This window comes from Papaver somniferum, chromosome 3 (genome assembly GCF_003573695.1).
Source record: "Papaver somniferum cultivar HN1 chromosome 3, ASM357369v1, whole genome shotgun sequence".
Lineage (NCBI taxonomy): Eukaryota > Viridiplantae > Streptophyta > Magnoliopsida > Ranunculales > Papaveraceae > Papaver > Papaver somniferum.
The window spans coordinates 228,194,327-228,216,411 of NC_039360.1; the positions used below are offsets into that span (position 1 = coordinate 228,194,327).

At 35.2% G+C, this 22,085-nt stretch overlaps 1 protein-coding gene and 2 long non-coding RNA genes across 19 annotated transcripts; all 3 read left to right on the forward strand.

Moving 5' to 3' along the window:
- The first annotated feature begins 303 nt into the window (after nucleotides 1–303).
- On the forward strand, nucleotides 304–4,970 carry LOC113362217. Of its 10 annotated transcripts, none has more exons than XR_003365633.1 (13): nucleotides 304–574; nucleotides 1,217–1,624; nucleotides 1,732–1,834; nucleotides 1,914–2,093; nucleotides 2,183–2,237; nucleotides 2,309–2,403; nucleotides 2,487–2,543; nucleotides 3,029–3,179; nucleotides 3,271–3,321; nucleotides 3,478–3,580; nucleotides 3,680–3,870; nucleotides 4,131–4,193; nucleotides 4,449–4,968. It is a non-coding gene; the product is annotated as an uncharacterized LOC113362217 (long non-coding RNA). The 10 variants fall into 10 exon arrangements; XR_003365635.1 differs by having other exon boundaries at nucleotides 2,214–2,237; XR_003365634.1 differs by having other exon boundaries at nucleotides 1,914–2,237; nucleotides 2,495–2,543; nucleotides 4,449–4,969.
- A 4,491-nt stretch (nucleotides 4,971–9,461) lies between these two features.
- LOC113362218 lies at nucleotides 9,462–13,699 on the forward strand. Of its 2 annotated transcripts, none has more exons than XR_003365637.1 (6): nucleotides 9,462–9,736; nucleotides 10,392–10,546; nucleotides 11,294–11,357; nucleotides 12,409–12,464; nucleotides 12,600–12,787; nucleotides 13,084–13,699. XR_003365637.1 is itself a non-coding variant. In XM_026605170.1 (6 exons), the coding sequence occupies exons 4-6, from the start codon at nucleotides 12,418–12,420 to the stop codon at nucleotides 13,149–13,151; spliced, it is 363 nt and encodes a 120-aa protein (XP_026460955.1). In that variant the 5' UTR covers nucleotides 9,462–9,736; nucleotides 10,392–10,546; nucleotides 11,294–11,357; nucleotides 12,409–12,417; the 3' UTR covers nucleotides 13,152–13,699. The 2 variants fall into 2 exon arrangements, 1 of the variants encoding a protein (XP_026460955.1); XM_026605170.1 differs by having other exon boundaries at nucleotides 13,024–13,699.
- A 3,865-nt stretch (nucleotides 13,700–17,564) lies between these two features.
- On the forward strand, nucleotides 17,565–21,760 carry LOC113358857. Of its 7 annotated transcripts, none has more exons than XR_003364779.1 (6): nucleotides 17,565–17,922; nucleotides 18,142–18,268; nucleotides 18,364–18,716; nucleotides 18,812–19,012; nucleotides 19,107–20,505; nucleotides 21,369–21,760. It is a non-coding gene; the product is annotated as an uncharacterized LOC113358857 (long non-coding RNA). The 7 variants fall into 7 exon arrangements; XR_003364780.1 differs by having other exon boundaries at nucleotides 21,401–21,760; XR_003364781.1 differs by having other exon boundaries at nucleotides 19,107–19,700.
- The last annotated feature ends 325 nt before the right edge of the window (nucleotides 21,761–22,085 follow it).

The following is a 22,085-nucleotide window of genomic DNA, read 5'->3' on the forward strand; positions in this document are numbered from 1 at the left end:
TCACATCAGTTGTGTATATATATACATGTATCGAGTCTCTTTGTATAATATATTTAAGAAAACTCAATAAAACAGTTCTGTTCAAAGTTAATCTTCTAGTCTCTCTTCTCTTCTTGTTTAATCTAAAACCAGTAGTTACAGCTAATGTCAACGCGTGTAATCGTTGTACACCGCGTGGTTTGTTTTTGTTTTGTTTTGTTTTTTTTTTTTTTTTTTTTTTTTTTTTGTAATAAACGTCTTTTTAACGGGCTTTTAGTAGTTTTTTTATTTAATTAATTTTCTGATTTTTTTTTCTTAAAATTTTTTATTTCACACATTTCTCTCTCGCGTTTTATTTTTCATCGAAAGCTCTTTTGGTTTCAACCGAGAGTGAAGAGAAAAACTTTTCTCTTCTTCACCAAATCTGCAGTTCTAATCAAACCCCATCTTCAATAGATTTTAGGTTTCAACAAGAAATCCATCATTTAATCAAAACCCATCATCAAGAAATCTCGATTTATAAATTATTTCCCTGAAATCTAAAAATCAAATTATTCAACCTCTGATATAAACTAGTTTGTTGGATTATCATCAGGTATAAACTAGTTTGTGGTTAATTTTATTTTCATCTGAAATCATTTGATAGAGTTAGGGGTTTTTATTTTGACCTAACCAGTATCTGAAATTGTTCGGGTTTTTTATTTTTACCTAACTAGTAGTATCTGAAGTAGTTAGGGATTTTGATTTTGACCTAATCTGTAAGAGTTAGGGTTTTTGATTTTGACCTAACTAGCATCTGAAAGAGTTGGGGTTTTTGATTTTGGTGTTCTTTTTCTGTAATATATGTAGATTTAAATGATTGGGTATGATTTGATTCAGTTGAAGATGAAGTTTTTGTGAATGACTCAGTTATGTATAGAGTTTTAGTTTTTGTGTAGAGTTTGTGGTCATCTGATGCTTTCCAAGTTGTATTCAATTATTGCTGATTTTACTTCATTTGATAGAGGTTCTATAAATCTATATATACTGTGAAATCTGAAATCCATGCTGTCTAGATGTTGTTGTTGTTGCTGTTGTTTTGGTTAAGCAACAAATTTCAGTATGTATAGATTTCAGATTTCACTAAGTATAGATTTCAGATTGCATGTTTGAACATAAAGGGGTATAATTATTATTGTTGTCTATGTTGGTGTGAAGCAACAAAGTGCTAAAGTATGGTGTTTGTGTATTGATGCAGGGTTGTTGGCTTTTCTTGTTGTTGCGTATAAGAACAAATTTAGAGATTCAATGTACTGTCCTTGTCGTGTTTGTCGGTATTCTCGTGGGTTGATTTGGTAATGGGTGGATTGATAAGTTGATTTGGTGCTTCTCGTCGGTTGTTTGGGTCTGGATCTGTGATAGATCTGTAGTTGTTCAGTTCTTGAACACATTGTCTATATTTGGCGGCGGATGTGAAACCGAGAATTACTGAAGAGTCTGTAGAGAAACCTAAGATTTGGAAGCTAACTAAAATCAACGAGACATCTCAATGTCGTTCCTTATGCCTTCCAGATAACTTGTTAGCTCTACGGGAGTATCTCTGAATCGTAATATTGGAGACATTTCATTCACCTGCATGAAATTGGTTCCTTTCTCTTCAAAAGAAGTATGTATTGTCAGATTAATTGTTTTCCCTTTTAGTCTATTTGGATTGCCTGATCTTCTATTAATAATGGTTGTTCCTTTCTCATTAATGGTTTATCGGGTTTCTAGATTGATTTACAAGAATTCAGGAATTTCCCTATTAGCATTAGCAGCTAATGCGGTTCACAAGTTGTGGAAATGGCGGAGGAATTATCGGAACACAACAGGAAAGGTAATGATTGATGTTCTGGAAACTTGGATTTGTGCAAGACTTATTGTTATCAGTAAATTAAATGTGTAACTTTTTGCAGGCAACCACCTACGTGCAACCTCAATTATGGCAACCCTCTAGTGGAACACTAATGACCAATGAGATCAGTGATGCAAAGCCTGAAGATGCTATTCCTTTCTTTGCATTTTCAAAGAATGATTCTTATGTTTTGTCGGCGTCAGGAGGAAAAATATCACTTTTCAACATGATGACATTTAAGGTCTATTAAAATCATTGTTATGTATTGATTATTCATTATCCTTTGCTCCTCACTTAGAAACTTGGTGCTGAATTTGTTTTAAGCAACAGACGATGACGACATTCATGCCTCCTCCTCCAGCTGCGACTTTTCTGGCGTAAAGGAGTAAGTAGTACGTATTAAAATTGTAGTACAGACCAGTGAAGATTGTGGTCTAAAATGTAGTAGTACAATAGGTACAAGGACAAAATCGGTAGTTTTTGGTAATTAGTACTTCGCGCTACTGCGTATACTACCTCTTCCAGCAAAACGGCTTTCTTCTCTTTTGCGGGTAATAATAATACTACGCTTCTTGGTTCTTTTCAGAATTTTATAAATAGAACTATTAGCAATGACATTAAAATTTGGATTTAGGGATTCAGGTTTGCATCAGCAGCATATGTTAGTGGTGGATTAATTGGTGTGGAAAAGGTAATTGTGGATGGAGACAGGGATGAGGTTGAGCATGCACTGCTTCTTCCCTGGCTCCTCTCTCTTTCTAGTCCTCTTCCTCGATCACTCTAATACCATCATCATTAAGTTTTTTTCTTTTTTTCTTACTTTTTTAACGTCAATTGATTATTATTATGATGTTAAATGCGAATTTGGGTCGTTTGTGTCATCACCCACCTCAAGTCATTTTTCTAATGTCATGGGAGACCTACTTCTGGTCCCCATGCTTGGAACATTTTACAAGATCACTTTTCTTTTGCTGCTGCACTAAATATTTCTTAATTAGTTTCTAACAGTAGGGTGCAGGGTTGTTGCTAGTTTTAAGCAAACTATCTGTATCTCTTATTTGTGATTACCTACAGTTGTGAATGGTCTTAAAAGAATACAAGATGAGGACATCCAGTTGAATGTCCTTGAGATTGTTTGGTTGAATGTACAATTGACTTACATTACGTGCCTTGCAGATCCTGCTGCAACACTTGGTATAAAGCTTCTGTTCTTGGCGATTCTTGTGAAGAATTCCAAGAAATATTTCACATTTGAGATTCAAGTGCTGGATGACAAGAATGTGAAGAGACGCTTCAGAAATTACGTTGCAATCTTTCACTCTACTTGGTGTGTGTAGTCTTTTTCAAGTCCCTCTTTTGCTAATTAGGTTTCAAAATTGATCCTTAAATTGAGTTTTTATTTTTATTTTTCTTTGTAGGATTTGCAGATCAGCTGAAATTTCATACAATAGTCTGATGTATGCAACAAGGTTCAGTTTTCTCCTGTTGTGTAATTTGTTATTTGGAGCATGGTCTGCATGCCGGCCTCTTGGTGTGCTTGGAACTGGTTGTGTGGTTATCTAGCCTTTTTGACATTCTCTTCATTTTCTGAACACTTGTGTATGCTTGCCTTATTTGATGATCAGGTAGCTCAAGTTAGAGTAACATCTGAAGAGTTTACTTTCTATGTGGCTGACCTAGCTGTTAGTGCTGAGCTTGATCTTCTTATACATTATCGTGATGTTCTAGGTAGTTATTCGTTCAGAAACATACCAATTGATGATATCCCTTTCACACTCTAAGCTTTGAGCTAAATTATTGACATCTCGTAAGATTTTTTTGGACTAGGAAACCTATTTCATGAAGCTTATGATGCGGTTCAAATTGATGCTGATACTAACTATCCTGTAGAAAGAGCCAAGGACAAACTCATGAAGATATGTGATGTATTTGGACCAAACCTTCCCTTGAACATTGGGCCTGCAGAACCTTGGCAGAAAAATCTAAGGATAGTAACAATATTCCTCTGCACGAGAACGGTAAGCATTTCTTTCACATGTGCTTCCTAACTAGTTCAGTGGTTGTACTTCTACCGTCATACTAGTTTATAAAGTTTGATGGTGATAACGTTAACTGTCTGCCTGGTTCCACGGTATCATCGGTTTAAAGTGTTTTTCTATCAAGTATAGACGTTCCTTGATGCAGTTCCGTATGATTATTGGTCTTCTAGAATTAATGACGTTCTTCGATACTTTATCTGCAGCTGTATATACTGATACATTGTTGCCTTTCTGTTTAGGTAAACTCTCCGAGAAAGATTCAGGTTCAAGTTTGAATGGCTTTATCAATCAGGAAAAACATAGTAAGGCTTTGTCTTTGTTTTTGTCCATTGCAAGTCGATTTTCTTGTTTCACTTAGGAATCTGTATATTGAGGTTAACAGCCTTGAAGGTTTGCAGGAAGCATTTCAGATGCTATCATTGCGCATCTGTATATTGAGAAAGAGCATTTGTTTCTTTTCTACGTTTATTCATTTTCCAACTACAATTTTTTTTGGCTTTCTTTTTCCTTCTGAACATTTTCAAATATATTTGCGTGTTCTTTTTGTTTCATCGCAGAGAGTAATCCATCCAAAAGGCAAATGGGGTTGTTCACGAGGATCATTCCAAGAACACCCAAAATGGGACTCATACATCACACTGAATGGTCAGAGAGCTGGTGAGGCAGGCATTTTATATGAGCACGGGGCAAATATTGAGGCACTGATGCCAAAACTCCTCCACTCTGACTACTACACGGAGCCTCGAATTCTAGAATTAGCTGCCAAGGAGAGGGCAGAGCCAGGGTTCTGCCGCAGGGTAAAGGGCTTTGTATACAGGTGCAGAGATTTAAGATCTCAAAGCAGGGTATGCTAAATTTTTCCCATGATCTCTTTAGAGAGTAGCTTTTAGCATTGAATCAAAGCAGTGAATGATTTTTGTAGTTGATTAACTGCCTCAAACTGCACTCAGCTTGCTCAATGTTGTTAAGTATTACATGCTGAAATATATGAATTGTTCTTAAACAATTGTGATAATCTATAATTTTTCTTGATCGATTTGTAATGATAATGAGAATCCATCTGAATGATATATTGGGTCTTCTAGTTCGTCTAGGATGGTATATGCAGGTGCAAAATTAATTTGTATACAGGTGCAGAATTAATTTATATACAGGTGCAGAAATGTGCCGGAATTAAGCCGGCAGCATCTTTTTTTTCACCTGAAATTATTTTGCAACGCATATAAAAGTGGAAAATTACGCGTTGCACAAATCACCTGAAATGAGCAACGAAAGTAACTGCTACCAAATAAATAAACAAAATCACAATGGGACCCACTAAGTGTTATCTATAAATAATAACGTTGTACAAATAAGAAAAGTATAGCGTTGCAATCGATTGTGCAACGTTTATAAGGTTGTACATATTAATTTGTACAACGAATGAAATACGTTGCATACCTATGCGCAACGCCGTTTTACCAACTTTTATTTCCGTTGCACAAATTCTGCGCAACGTTTATAAACATCAAATGGCTATTTTGGTGTAGTGATTTCTTTCTGGTTGGATTAATCGATGCTGCTTATTTGTGTTTCTTGTTCTATAATTAAAATTTATGAGTGATTCTTTTCTCGCATATCTCTGTTGTTGCCTAAAAAGAAGAAAAAAACATCAAAATCCCATACATTAACCAACAAAGGTAAATAGGCACTATAAAAATACATGGAGCGCAAACGCACAAAACTTTCACGTTCTTAGATTAACTGCCAAATTAGGGGAAAAGATAAGTAACGGTTTAAATATATTAAACTTTTATTTAATTAAGTATAATAAGTTTATTTTCGTATATAAATTTTAATATGATGTGATGATACTCAGAAACAACGCCAAGTCGCCAACTCACTTGAACTACATAGCCAATAAAAGAAGAAAATGAAGAAAAACTGTTAAATGACCGGATGACCCTCTTCATAAGTTTGTTTCTATTGCTCCACCAACAATCACAACTGATGCACCTTGCTCGAACACTACATGATCAAAACACCTACATTTTCTGCATATATGCAGGAAAACATAAACATAAGATATGTGGATATGTGAAAGAAAAGTTTAAAGAGATCATAAATAACTATCTTCTTGGACGATGTTGTGTATAAATTTTCCTTACTTCCCAAGAAAATATATGTTAATCTGTTTTGTAAGGAGGTAAATTATTCTAAACCTAATCCAAAATATTTGCGCTACCACACACTTATCAGTTTTTTTGTTCATTTTCTCGTCAATCTTGCAGCCAAAATTGCTTCTAACTGTTCCATCTTGTGGACAAAAAAGAGCACATCCAAATTCATTAAGCTAAATTAAGATAATAACCAAAACTTGTTAACAATAAGATTAAAACATTTAGCATATAATCCATCAACTTATTTGACCATTCAACTCCATCAACATGTAAGCTTTTCAGTCAAATAAGTCAATAATGGCAATCGTTGTAGCCTTGATGATGTCTAATCAATGAGTCAATTTGCTAGGAGATCAGATATTTAATGATAAAAAATAGTTCAATTATTTTTCATCTGAACTATCATAAGGCAAACTTAAAATATAGTTGAGAAATCTTGATTTCCCTTATAACTATGAATATCTTTCGTAGTCCCAAAAATAACACAACACGGCCTTGTCGAATCAGTAGGTAGAATCCCACTATTGGCCGATGTTTGTCACTCGCATTCAAGTCAACTGACTTACATTTTAAAAACTATATAAACCATAGATGAGTAAAGATGAGATCAGTTTGAGGTTTAAGCAGAGCAACCAACAACAAATACCTAATTACAGAGTACTTAAATATCATTTATTTTTGCAAGAATTTTCCTTTTTACTCCAAAAAAAACAACATAACTCCAATCTATTACAACCAACAACAAATACCTAATTACAGAGTACTTAAATATCATTTATTTTTGCAAGAATTTTCCTTTTTACTCCAAAAAAAACAACATAACTCCAATCTATTACAACCCTAGTTACTTAGGCAGAATCTCATGAACCATATGTAAAAATGCAAAAGAACTAATAGAGCACCAACCGATATTATCACGTCAATCCTGGTAAACTGGGGCCCAATCACCAACCCGTGTTATGACATGACCCAGGCTGTCTATTATTAAAAATCCAAATGCAAACAAAACTAACTGATCCCGTTGCGGAAGGAACAATTGTTGGTTTTGTTGAATGACTAATGTAGAAAAAGATAGAACATGGTTCTAGACGTTTTAGAGTTTCCATTGGTCATGAACCACGTATCTCCACATGTATTCCAAGAACAATACCGATGGAAAAAAATGCCAAGAACATGAATGATATATGGAAAAAAAAAATAAGAATGACTCACATAACCGATGTTAAATTATTTATACCTTTCTTTTACAATGAAATGTAAAACCAGGTGCTTCCAAAATTGCATTGATCAAACGAACTTATTCTTGCATGGCTTACTTTGTTCACCAAAACCCCACATCGATAATTACAACGCAACCTCAATTTATTAAGAACAAAATCTATTCTAAAAATGAATGCTAAAAAATAAAAATTTGGTGCCCGCAGTGTTGTAAATAGAAGGATAATACATACTACCCTTTGAACTATATGTACATATAGAACTAACAAAAGATTGAGATCAAATAGTTGTTCTTTGATGTGCATTTTTTTTTCCAATCACATAAATTACTCTCTCTATTCATCAATTCTGATTCATAGATAAATGCATACAAACCCTGCGGAATAGAATTTTCAGTAACATGCCCAATTGTAGTTACAATTTTCTTGATCATGTATTATTATAAGAAACTCAATTCACATCATGTACTCCGAGGCTCCAACAAATTTCAATTGGACTTTCTGATTCCTATCTTCATACTTTAATTGTATTTGATCTCCATAATGTTAGAATTGCCATAGTGTAGTCAAAATTCCTGAAAATGGTTCACAATAAATGGATAGAGATCAAATACATCCATAATAATTCACAAAGAGAGTTGAAAACATTTTCTGAAAGCTTGACCCCCTTGAAAGAGTCCAGTTCATAGAAGCGATTTTATGATGTTAAATGGAGTGAAGCTTACCAACTTTGATGCATTTTGCTGATATGATTGTACACAGTTTTGCAGGTACTAAAAAATTCATGAAGTCGGATTAAGCCAAGCCAATGGAGTCAATAAGAAAATCTTGTAGGCACAACATGATTGAAGTCGGAATTAAGAAAGTTGTTTCCATGAATTTTGTAAGAAAACAAACTCAAGACCTCTACGTATGTATAGTACCTTGACAACCTATCTCAAACTCAAATGACATACTTTTTTATTGTTATGTTAGATCACTCAAATATACCAGTAAGCACAATTAGCAATTAGATCAATTCCCATGAAAAACAAATAATAACCATCCAATTTTATCTTGAAAAAGTTATCAATGACATTCCAGAATAAAGAAAAGTTATCAAAGACATTCCAGAATCAATAACTCATATCATATCCCCAACACTCCTAAACTAGTTAGATCACTCGTATCATATCCCCAACACTCCCAAACAAAAAAAGTTCTCATTAAGTTTTAGAAAAAATGGAAAAAAGAGGAACCTCACTAAGTTATATCCTTCATCGAACCTAAATTGAAGGAGGTGACAGTATTTTGTCGGTAGGGTATATGTGCCATCAGATTGCATCCTCATCAGAGTCTGAACTACCTTTGGAATCCATGTCTCTGTTCTCTTATGTACCATCATACGTGCATAATTTCCTATTTTCTCCACTTATTCTACTTGTATGAACTATTTTTCAGCAAATCCATTAAACCAAACAACAAATATACACTTACTAAGTAGTATAAGTCTAAATTGTATACACAATTAACCAATGCAATAAACTCAACTTGTACTTAAATCAAGGTTTTGGTATCTCGTTTCCATGATCCTATGCCTGCGCATTCGAGTAGTTACCTTAGCTTCATCCGGATCTTTGAACTGCCTCTAGTTGCAATCATACTTCAGGCACTTAAAATAATTTTTCTAACACAAAAATAAAACAAAATTTATTTACAACTAAATGCACATTGAACTTCCATATACAGCCTTGCATTTGAGCCAAAAAAAAAAAACTGTTTGACTTCTCTTGTTTGTCTTCTCCACCATCGCACCGTACAAATTAGAACCAACCATTTATTCTTGCTTCTTCAGGCGTTGACCCCGATCATTGTATCGACACAAGTAAATTCTGATCATGTTCTTACATTAGATGATGCACATGAATCATAAAAAGTGAGCACCCAATACACTGTGCTTTCTCTTGTTTTACACCATCAGATATTCCAGTCAAGAAATTTATCATACAGAACACCCAATATTGAGGAAATTTCCAAAAATGTCAACTTTTATTTAGTTATTCCCAAAAATGTTGGGAATTACCAAAAATATCATCAACAGTGTTCCTCTTAATAAGTAAGACAAAGTTTCGTACATATTTACAAGCATACCATCCTTTCAAGAATGGGTAACAATAGAGGTATTATCTGTTCTTCTTATTCTCGATCTCACTTCTTCATTACCGACAATCTCACTTCTTCTTCCTCGCTCCCTCAGTCCCGCTCACCCGAAACTTCTTCCTCTTCCTCCCAATCCCACCACCATGAGCACCGCCACCAGATCCACCACCTCTCATCCGAAACAACTCTTCTTATTCTCAATTCCACCACCACCAGCTCCACCACGATCACCCACCAGCTCTTCTTCTTCTTTTTTTCTTCTTTTCCCAGAAACTATCATAGTTAGCATCATCCACACCATGTATTCGCAATAGATTGCTTAAGAATTAGGTATTTTATCTCCTTACAGTTCTTTGATTTTGATTTCGAATTTCTTAATACTTTTTTGATTTTGATTTTGAAATTAGGGTTACATGAAATTTACTTCAAATTATAATATGAATTGGGTTGTAGTTATTTTTTTATTTTTTTTGAGCACCAATTTGTGTGGCGGATGAATACGTTGTTACTGATGGATGATGGAGTCGCTGTTTTAATTTCAGCTGTAGCCCGTAGGAATATTTATGTTCCAAGATTTCATCCCTTGTGTCTGTGAAATTGTAGCTAAATGATAATCTCAGATGTATATGCCTCTTGTGTCTAGAAAATCAATTTCATGCATTACTTTTAGTTCCAGTCTGTTGTTTTTTTGTGAAATATTGACTTTTAATCTATCAATAATTGGGCTTGGTTTAATCTTCCATGGTAGTCTGCTTGGTTGATATGTTGGTGCAATAGGTCATGGTAGCCTCGCTCTGTTCCTTTCCTTTAGTCTCAAGATGATGCAATTAAAGAATTCGAAGCTTGGTTCAGTACGTTATTGTTTTTGCAAGTGAAAAATTTAACAGTAGTAATGTTATGAAAACAACAACCCCAATGTTCATTGGATAGCTATGTTCAATGATTAATCAATGTTCCTTAACTAGTCTTTTGTATTTGATTGCAGCCCTGTAGAGGAGTCAGACTGAGGGTTAGTTATATTTGATTCAAGTGTTGTGGACTGGATTTTTTATAAGCGGTTTTCTGTCGTTTCAGTAAGACAAAGTGTAACGTACTTGTTACTGTGGGTTTCAGTATCCACGGTATTACTATGCTTTACAGGTACGACTTTCTAATAGCTTACACTAGCATCTATTTCAAATAAATTACTCGCTTTTCTAACGAATTGCTTATCTATCATGCATTATTTAATTTTAATTTAAAAGTTTCTTTGTCGGGTTTGGCATTGCTAACTTTTCAATTCCTGTGCACCTTTACATTCCTTGTTCATGGAATTAATAAAAAATGAAATCACAAAAGGAACTTAGTTTCAATTCCTGTACACCTTTAATCTATCAATAATTGGGCTTGCTTTAATCTTCCATGGTAGTCTGCTTGGTTGATATGTTGGTGCAATAGGTCATGGTGGCCTCGCTGTTCCTTTCCTGTAGTCTCAAGATGATGCAATTAAAGAATTCAAAGCTTGGTTCAGTACGTCATTGTTTTTGCAAGTGAAAATTTTAACAGTAGAAATGTTATGAAAACAACAACCCCAATGTTCATTGGATAGCTATGTTCAATGATTAATCATTTTCCTTTGTAAATGGATAGCTTTCGTCTGAAAACCTTTGTTTTCGTGTATGTGCATGTTCAGGTTCGACTACATATTTCTGAAAACCTTTGTAGAGTCTCTTATTCTTGATTTATGGCTCATTGTAGTTATCATTTTTAATTACATAAGGATTTCTGTATAAATGTTCTTGCTGCTCTTGTATATTTAACTAAGTTTCCGCAAGTACCACTCTTTCGCCATTAACTCCTGCTGGGCATTGCTCACCCCTTTTTCTCTTTTTTTTTTTCCTCTCGCAGAGTATGAAAGGAGCTTGCAACAGTAAGTCGGAAGAGCTTACGGCAGGCCTTGGAAAGCATAGAAGTTAGTATTTTTCTCTTGTTTAATATGTATACCACGGGGATGAATCTGGGGTAGTTTTAATCATAGTAGCTAAACTGCATTTTGAACTTGGGTTTGGACACATATATTTCTGTCTGTATAAAGTCCCACTTATGTATTCCTATGTGTTTATCTGATGCTTGGGTGGTAGTGCATTTTGAAGTGTCGTACTATGTTGAGTTCTGTCGAGCTTAATTTAATCAGTCCCCTTGTTATTTCGCTACCCAAGTAAATGCAGTTTCAAACTATACTAGTACAACTTCTTTTTACGTATGTATATATCAGCTTCTTTTGATATTTACTTATTTAATTTGATGTATATATACATGTGGGACTGTTAGTAGAACCTCTTTACGGGATTATGGTGTTCCACAAGTCTTGTCCTATATATGTATCACATTATCTAGTGGACATCATTTGCATTTTTATGAACTGAATCATTTCCTCTAAAATTCTAGTATATGTTTCAAATTTGGTTCTCGTGTTATTATTTATGTACTTCCTTTCCACCCTTCCGTATGAATTCGTATTATGAGAATATTATTTAATCGTTGAAATTATTTCAGTAAACTAGTGTATCTGTGTTGTTCACCATTTTCTGAAATTGTACTGTTTTAGGTTATATACATTTTCCGTTGCCAGATTATTTCTCAGGCACTTGAGATTCAAATTTGACAAGTCTTCATAGACTCCTTGTGCTTGATTTCTAAAATGAATGCTTTCATTCCTTTTTATCCCGAAATTTTTTCATTTTTGAACACATATTCTGGTCAACTGTTTTGAATGTATTATTGTTTTCTCTTTAAAATGAACCCATAAAAATATACACATATTCGGATTTCGAATGACGTACCGGGGAATTAGCCTTGTTAATGCGATGGAAACCAACTCATTAGGAGGAAAAAAATTCTCAATCCGTTAATTTGATTGAGGAATGTGGTAACAGAGATCTGCCTTGTTGAATTGTTAAGTTAATACTTGTAACCAAATTGAATGTACGTAAGCACTAAAGCAGCAAAGGAACAATTTGTAGGTTGCAAGCATGGGTGTTCGGAGAAGAGGTAAACCTGCAGTTGTTGCTGAGGGAAGGTAAATATGTAATTTAGGAGTCGATTAGTGAGTTTCTTAGTTTCAGCAATGAGTAAAGATCTTTTAACGAATAAAACCATTATCTGTTTTGGACTTCTCCATGGTTTTATTATAAATTGTTATTGTGTTGTGTAGGAAATATGTTTACCCAGATGAGTGCAAGTACTGGACCGACGCTGAGAAAGTTGTGTTCCGAGCAGCTAGAATTGGTCATTTACTTGACATTCCTGATGATCAGAAGATGTCTGGGCCAATATTTAGTTTCTTAATGATTAGGTGGATTCATGTACCAGAAGACGAAGAAATCTGGTTTAAAGTTGGGGGTAAGGCATATAAGTCCATAGGGTACTGATTTATTTATTTTTGCTCTGTAGAACTACTACACTGGTAACTTGATTTGGTACTGATTTTTTATTCTGTAGAACCACTACACTGGTAATTTAATTACATCTTGAGTTAGTTACCAGTATGGTGTCTGATTGACTTAGTCGCATAAGTAAATCTAGAAGAATGTTCTGGTAAGTAAATGGGATTTTATGTTAAATTGATAATTTGACAGAGAACAATGAATGCATTGGACTGGTGGTTCTTTTGATACCTTGTGATCTCTGGGATGCAGTTCCGATTTTCCTTTCGCATTACATGGACACCAGAAAATTCGACAGCTGTTGGTTCATTAACAGATAAAGTACAAGTCGGACCCAGTTTATTGTTTAAAAATCAACTTATTTGCAAGATTAGCCAGCTGTTGGCTCATGAATCATTCACTGGTACAAAGTACAAGTGGGACCCATATACATTGTTGACTAAGATGTGTAAGTGGGGCGATGTTGGTCGACTTTCTTATACAAAGTTGCGGGAAAACTGCCGGGAAGAAGAGATTTACATTTCAAATGAAAATTTTGAAATGAGAAGTAAGAAGCGGGAAAACTACCGCGAACAAGAAATTTACGTTTCGAATGAAAATTTTCAAATGAGAAGTAAGAATTTTCCCAACTAATAAAAGGTTCTCAAAACATATTTTTCATGCTTGGATAGAAAACCAGTAATCTATATGAGATTATGTGGTTGTTTTATAGTCTCGTCTAAACCTCGTAGCTTAGTATTAGACGGTTACCCGAAGTATTTATTTAGGTAAGGGCATTTTCATAGTTACTGGAATATTTGTTGCATTTGTTGCATGTATTTTGGTAAGTGTAATCTGGTCATTTTCGCAGTTTGTGAAATATTTGTTGCCGGCAAAGGTAATCTGGTAATTTTCGTAGTCCCTGAAATATTTGATGCACTTATTAAGGTAATGGTATTCTGGTCATTTTACAAAAGTATATGATTTAGTTCATATCAGGTTGATCAGAATTTACACCAGATGTCTATCTCCAGTAATCTGGTAAGGATAGTCTGGTCATTTTGACGGTCTCCGAAATATTCATTGCATTAATTTTCAGCAAGGGTAATCTGGTCATTTGCACAGTTCCCGAAGTATTTGATGCACATATTAAGATGAAGGTATTTTGGGCATTTTCCAAAAAAATATGTTTTGTTTCATATCTAGTGATCAGAATGTATACCTAATGTCTATCTCTATTGATCTGGTAAGAGTAGTCTGGTAATTTTGACAGTCTACGATACATTTGTTGCATTAGTTTCCAGAAGGGTAATCCGGTCTTTTCCACAGTTCTAGAAGTATTTGATGCTCTTATTAAGGTAAGGGTAAGGGTAATCTAGTCATTTTCAAAAAAAAATGGTTTTATTTCCTATCTAATTGACCAGAATGTATACCCGGGGTTCTATCTTTAGTAATCTGGTAAGGGTAATCTGGTCATTTTCATGGTCTCCAGAATATTTGTTGCGCTTATTCATTGTAAGGGTAAATTGGTCTTTTTCATAATCTAAAAGGATCACTTATTAGTATAAGGGCAGTCTGGTCATTTTCACAATTTTTTTTTTTTTTTATAAATAAGGAACCTTTTCGTTAATGGAAATTCGAGGTTACAACGAGATTACATGGCTAAATCCACTGTGGGACCATGACATCTGATATATTACATCTCAATCTCATTTGAGTGAGAACCTGAGGTCTATATCTAATAATCTTATAATAGAAGTCAGGGTATGCATACAATATGCCAGAATAAGGTTTGTTTAAGGTTTCAGAGAATTTTCCTTAAGGAATCTTAATTGTAAGTGGATGGATTCATCGTTCTTACCAAGTTTCCGACTTATAGTAGTCAACTCGCCTCCAGGTTTCAATCTCGGAGCTAGGGTATGCATACAATATGCCATAATAGGGTTTGTTTAAGGGTTCATGAAATATTCCGAAGGAACCTTACATGTAAATGGATGGATTCATCATTCTTACCAAGCTTCCGACTTATAGTAGCTCACTCACTACCAGGTTTCGATCTCGGAGCCATGGTATGCATACAATATGCCAGAATAAGGTTTGTTTAAGGTTTCAGAGAATATTTTGAAGGAATCTTAGCAGTAAATGGATGGATTCATCATTCTTACCAAGCTTCTGACTTATAGTAGCCCACTCACGGTCAGGTTTCGATCTCGGGGCCATGGTATGCATACAATATGCCAGAATAAGGTTTGTTTAAGGCTTCGAAGAATATTCCGAAGGAATATTACTTGTAAGTGGATGGATTCATCATTCTTACTAAGTTTCTGACTTATAGTAGTCCACTCACGACCAGGTTTCGATCTCGGAACCAAATAATACATACAATATGCTACAAATAGAGTTTTTTTAAGGTTTCGGAGAATATTCCGAAGGAATCTTACTTGTAAATGGATGGATTCATCGTTCTTACCAAGTTTCCGACTTATAGTAGTCAACTCACCTCCAGGTTTTGATCTCGGAGCCAGGGTATGCATACAATATGCCATAATAGGGTTTGTTTAAGGTTTCAGAGAATATTCCGAAGGAATCTTACCTGTAAATGGATGGATTCATCATTCTTACCAAGCTTCCGACTTATAGTATCCCACTCACGACCGGGTTTCGATCTCGGAGCCAGGGTATGCATACAATATGCCAGAATAGGGTTTGTTTACGGTTTAGGAGTATATTTCAAAGGAATCTTACCTGTAAGTGGATGGATTCATAGTTTTTACCAAGTTTCCGACTTATAGTAGTCCACTAATGACCAGGTTTCGATCTCGGAACCAAAGAATGCTAGAATAGAGTTTTTTTTAAGGTTTCGGAGAATATTCTGAAGGAATTTTACTTGTAAATGGATGGATTCATCGATCTTACCAAGTTTCCGACTTATAGTAGTCAACTCGCCTCCAGGTTTCGACCTCGGAGCCAAGGTATGCATACAATATGCCATAATAGGGTTTGTTTAAGGTTTCAGAGAATATTCTGAAGGAATCTTACCAGTAAATGGATGGATTCATCATTCTTACCAAGCTTCCGACTTATAGTAGCCCACTCACGGTCAGGTTTCGATCTCGGAGCCATGGTATGCATACAATATGACAGAATAAGGTTTGTTTAAGGCTTCGAAGAATATTCCGAAGGAATATTACTTGTAAGTGGATGGATTCATCATTCTTACTAAGTTTCTGACTTAAAGTAGTCCACTCACGACCAGGTTTCGATCTCGGAACCAAATAATACATACAATATGCTACAAATAGAGTTTTTTTAAGGTTTCGGAGAATATTTCAAAGGAATCTTACTTGTAAATGGATGGATTCATCGTTCTTACCAAGTTTCCGACTTATAGTAGTCAACGCACCTCCAGGTTTTGATCTTGGAGCCAGGGTATGCATACAATATGCCATAATAGGGTTTGTTTAAGTTTCAGAGAATATTCCGAAGGAATCTTACCTGTAAATGGATGGATTCATCATTCTTAACAAGCTTCCGACTTATAGTATCCCACTCACGACCGGGTTTCGATCTCGGAGCCATGGTATGCATACAATATGCCAGAATAGGGTTTGTTTACGGTTTAGGAGTATATTCCAAAGGAATCTTACCTGTAAGTGGATGGATTCATAGTTCTTACCAAGTTTCCGACTTATAGTAGTCTACTAATGATCAGGTTTCGATCTCGGAACCAAAGAATGCATACAATATGCAAGAATAGAGTTTTTTTTTTAAGGTTTCAGAGAATATTCCGAAGAAATCTTACTTGTAAATGGATGGATTCATCGTTCTTACCAAGTTTTCGACTTATAGTAGTCAACACGCCTCCAGGTTTCGACCTCGGAGCCAAGGTATGCATACAATATGCCATAATAAGGTTTGTTTAAGGTTTCAGAGAATATTCCGAAGGAATCTTACCTGTAAATGGTCGGATTCATCGTTCTTAAGAAGTTTCCGACTTAAATTAGTCTACTCCCGGTCAGGTTTCGAGCTCGGAGCCTATTCTTTATCGAAGTCGCCAGAAAAGGGTTTGTTTAGGGTTTCAGAGAATATTCCGTGGAATCTTACCTTAAATTGTCTGATTCATCGTTCTTACGAAGTTTCCGACTTATAGTAGTCAACTCCCAGCCAAATGTATCTCAATCTGATAACATTGTCCTCGTGACATAAGTTTTGTATTGTTATCAAACGAAATATCCGAAGTTTATAACAAAATCGGATTCGTGCCTCACAAATCGATTAGTGTATCGAAATCGTCCAATCCTGTGCACTTACTTGCATTTCCTCAATGTCGTTTTAAAAATGGATTCCCGAATAGAAATTTGATCAACTTTATTATCCGAAACCTACTATTTGATATGGACAAATACATCTCAATCCGATAACATTGTCCTCGTGAAACAAGTTTTGTATTGTTATCAGACGAAATATCGGAAGTTTATATCAAAATCGGACTCGTCTCATAAATTGATTAGTGATTTGAAATCTGGTCTTAGAAATTGTGGCTAATTTTGAACCGTTGATTTTCCGATCCGCATGAAGAAGAGACCTTGATTTTTAACCCTCCATTTCATTGGATCCGTATGACCAAAATAAGATAACTATTGACCATTGATTAGGGATAATAAAGATAAACGGTTATCAATTGTTAACGTGGCTTTTGTTTAACCACATCCGTTTCTTTCACATCTTCTGTTATCATCGAAAACTTAACGAATTCGAGAAACAACAAGATCCCCAAATTTCCCCATTTTCTTTTCATCTCCCGCTCCAAAAACCAGATCGAAAGATGAACTCCACCTTCATCATCTTCTACATATTTTACCCTTTTACATATTTCTGTCTCTCGGCCTCCCGTTGCAAAACCAGAGAGCAAAACGAAAACTTTTACCTAAATACCACCATCAACCAGAGAAAGAAAGATGAACCCAGCCCTCAAAAGTTCATCTAAAACCTAAACACCAACACCACATCATCCAACCTTCACCACCTCGAGAAACCCCCACCACCTTCTTCTTCTTCCTCCATCTTCTTCTTCTTCTTCACAGTCAGAAGTTGTGATTCACCAGCAACGAGGTAATATTGATGGTTTATTTTATGATTATCTCTTTATAATTTAAATGGTTTGATTTTTATTTAACTTTTTTTTTTTTTTTTTTTTTTGTGATTTAGAGGTTTTCTGATGATGATATAAAAGTTATTCGAAGTTCAATTTGTTGATCTTCAGTGTTTTTTTTACTTATTTTTTGATCAATTAGATTTTAGGGTTTTTAATGTGATGTGTCTGTTTTGCAGATGGAAGTTCTAACATAAAAAATAAGTGAAGTAAATCATCTTCCTGGTGCAGAGGTTAAAATCGAAACAACCAATTTCGATTAATCCAACTTTCACATCTGACGAGATTGAGAAGAATCAGTTGCAGGTGGTGAATTAGGATTCTGAATAAGATCGAATTGTATGAATTTGGGGTTTTCTTTTGCTTGAAGTCTTTTTGCTGATACTAAAATTGTTATTCAGGTCTGAGATGGAGATGATGTTGTTGTGTTGTGTTATTTGATTGTCTGGGAAGGAATAGAAGATGGGTCTGAAACGAATTGAAGTTTCTGGTTGTGAGATGCTGATGGGACTGACAGAGACTGGTGTTGTTGATGTCTGAGATGTGACAGTGTGTATGGGAATTGCAGTGATGGATTGAGCTAGAACTATATGTTAAGATGGGTTTGTGTGAATTCAAGATGAAGGAGATTGTGCTGGTTATGTTGCAGTGTATGGCTGTGGTTCTGGTGGTGTTCATTGTTGCCGTCAGTTGAGAACAAGAATGGGTTTGTGGCTGTGTTGGTTTGTTGAGCTTAATGGTGCAGGAAATCAAGGTGATGTTATTTGATGTTTTAAACTGGAATTGGAATCGAGTAATAAATGTTATGAAATCCCTAGCTTACTTTTAGTTTTTGCTTCGTTTGCTCAGATTAGAGTCACTGATTCAAACCAATCAACAAGCAGATGGTATTCATCCATAACCACTGGGAGAAGCAATTCTTCTCCCTCAACACCGAAGTTTAATTTGAGAAATGTTTTTTATTTGAGTAACTGTTATGAATCAACCTCTGCAGCAGCATCAGATGCCACAGATTCACCACCTGCTGAAAAGTTTGAGTACCAAGCAGAAGTACTTGAACTGTTTTTTTTTTCTTTTTTATTTTTTTTTTAAAATAAATATTTTTCTGGGGGCTTATGGAATTTGATATGTTTTGCGCTGACAGGTTAGTCGTTTGATGGATCTCATTGTTCACAGCTTGTAACAAAGAAGTATTTTTCCGAGTGCTCATCAGGTATATCATCCAACAATTTGTTTCGCGAATATGAATTCAAGGTGTGTTGCTTGGCTCTGGCCCTACAAGTTACTGGCGTTGCTTGTCATTGTGCCTTTCAATCTCTCTCCTCATTGCACTGTTTGCTAGATCTACCAAGATAAGTGGTTCTAATAAGTAATGAACAAAATTCTTCACCGGTAAAAAATGCATTTTCATCTCAATACTACGTGGTGTTGGGACATGACTTCTCAGTGGTATCAAAATTTCTTTATGTCTAGGCGTCGAGGTTTTTTTGTCTTCTTTAAATTATGAGGGGACTAGGCAGTAGGAGTTAAATTATGAGGGGACTAGGCAGTAGGAGTTAAATTATGGAATGTTTTATTATGTATTAAGAATCTGAAACCGTTTCCTTGATTGTGTTGCAGGGAGGGTTCATTGACTGGGATGCTAGGGATGCTGCTCAACCTGAAGCTCTTGGATTACTTGAAGCGCCGCAAAGGATTAAGAAGAAAAACTATAGGAATATGATTATTAGAGGCGATGGTACTAATCTGCCATATCTGCTATTTACATTTTGAATGTAGCCAATAGTTTGAAGTATCTTTAGCTTTTCACAATTTGTGTGTTTCACTGTCAGTTTTAGTTTAAGCATCTTTAACTTTATATCATGGCAGGTTTAGTTTAAGTATCTTTAGCATTCAAAACCGTTGCAGTAATGTTGGTAACTCAAGAACTGAGCACCATGTGAATTCACTTGTTTTTAACTGTTTAGCATTCTTATTCCATCACAACATGGTTCTCTACACCTAGTGTACATCCAATTATAATATTAGCATCCTCGGTCAATTTTTTTTTATAATATTAGCATCACATAACTGACAGGTTTCCTGTCAAATTCATTATGATCAGGGAATCTATTCTTGTTCTTCTTTTCCTCCTTTCTCTTTTTTTTTTTCTTTATCATTTTCTCCTCTCAAGAGTTTAAATGACAAAATTGAAATCATACCACTTCTGAGAAGAGTTCATTGAGTTACGCTTTTTTTTGGGTGATTTTATCTTGTCATACTGTTCTTCAACTTGGGAGTTTCATTTAGGGATTTTGATATTTTGCATGTTGAATTGAGGCCGACTGTTAGTGTCTCTGATTGAATAGAACTCTCTCCAAGTTCCATTTAACATGTAGGAGTCAATAAATTAAGAAAGGGTTCAATGTAGATTGATAAGAAATATAATAGACAGTCGTAACTCGATCATCTCGTCACTGGAATTGTGTTGTTGCTCCTGCTGAGAGTAATTGGTGGTAATCACTAATCAGTACCTGGGTGCTTTTGGATTGGAATCTTAGAGGGTTAGTTCAGCTTTCTTCCTTTTCCCCATTTTGTTGTAAACATATGCTTCCTTGTATCCTGCTTGTAAATATTGGCTGAAATTCTTGGTTTTAGTTGTTATATGTCCATTTAGTTATGCTGCTGATGTTATTAACATCGTTAAAAATCTCCTTAATGGATTGTTCCTCCTAATTGGTGATAAATTTTCATGGTTCAGAACATCTGATCCTTTGTGCTACATATGGTTCTGTATTTCGAAGCATGTCACTTGCTCGATATTTTTCCTAAAAGAAATGTATTCATTTGGGATGCCATGCTTTTACTGCTAAATCACATCATACTAGAAACGCTCAAATACTTGGGCTCTTTTCCTTGTTAACATGTTTGGTAGATGTGAATCTCAAGCCTGGTAATATAAATGATCGCTTAAGTAGTCGCTTACTGAAGGTGGTTTGGTCCACTTTGAATCTCTGTGAACGCCTGCAAATTCTAGGAGTGCGATTATTAGTGAATGCATGAGTGTAAGATATCTGGCCATCATTTTGGACAAATTAAGGTAAACCTCTTTACTTTTCTGGGTGTGATTCTGGAATGCCATGGAAATGGTTGTCTATCATTCGGTTTTGATGGGAATCTTCATGTACTGTACTTTGAGAAGTTGGATAGTTGATAGTTAATGTAAATGTGCATGCATCATTATTTGTGGTGCATATATATGTACTGATATAAGAATCATGATACAATTCAAACACAACCCGATAATAGTTCATTTTTATGCTGACAGTTCACTTGGTATGGTAAAATGAAATCTCTATGTGGTTCCCTATGCATTTTCAGCTGCTAAATCTCTCTTTTTTTGAACTTTCTTCCCCTTTTCCCACAGCCAGCTGAATTCTCAATACGTTGCTCTTTCAGCGATGCATTGACTTGTGCATCTTATGCAACTGCAGCTGACATGGAATCGGTTGGCTATCAAATGACTACAGTGGCCCATCTGAAGCAGTCCCATAAAATTATGCTTAGGACCTCTTGCAAAAGAATAAACAATCTGGATCAGATGATATGGAACTGCTAGTGGCAAAAATTGGCAGAATCAAGTAATCATCTTTAGATTTGTTTTGCTGCTGGATGGTATTTGCATCTTTGGGTCTCCAATTTAACTCCATTGAATCTGTTACGCGGGCTCATGTAGTCGTAATTGTGTCACCATGGTTGCTCTTTTTCGGAATGTATATGAGTAGAAATTTTATTAAAATTTTACTAGTTAAAATTTTACACTAGTGATAGAAAAAATATATCTACTAATTAGAGTTAAACCCATGAGTACTAGTGACTTTAAAACCGAACAACCTCATATTCTAATTAGAGTTGAACCCATCTTCCCTGAGACCTAAATTTTAACTATACACCCTAATTTTTTTATTGAAACACAAAAATCGTAAAGTTGAGATCAAACCACTTGAGGCCTGATTAACAATAGAGCATGGACCAAAGCAATGAGTGTTGTCCCTATTGATGTTAAACATGATTGGCCTACTTCTCGGCTTCGGTAAATTTGCATGGCCTGAGCTGTTTCCTTTAGCTTGTGAAGACCTGCCTG

Bases quoted from the DNA above. Each gene is read 5' to 3' on its own strand.
- LOC113362218 (XM_026605170.1), top strand. From the start codon at position 12,418: ATGGGTGTTCGGAGAAGAGGTAAACCTGCAGTTGTTGCTGAGGGAAG. The intron at 12,465-12,599 runs GTAAATATGTAA...TGTGTTGTGTAG, and splicing joins GCAGTTGTTGCTGAGGGAAG to GAAATATGTTTACCCAGATG. The intron at 12,788-13,023 runs GTAAGGCATATA...ATAATTTGACAG, and splicing joins AATCTGGTTTAAAGTTGGGG to AGAACAATGAATGCATTGGA.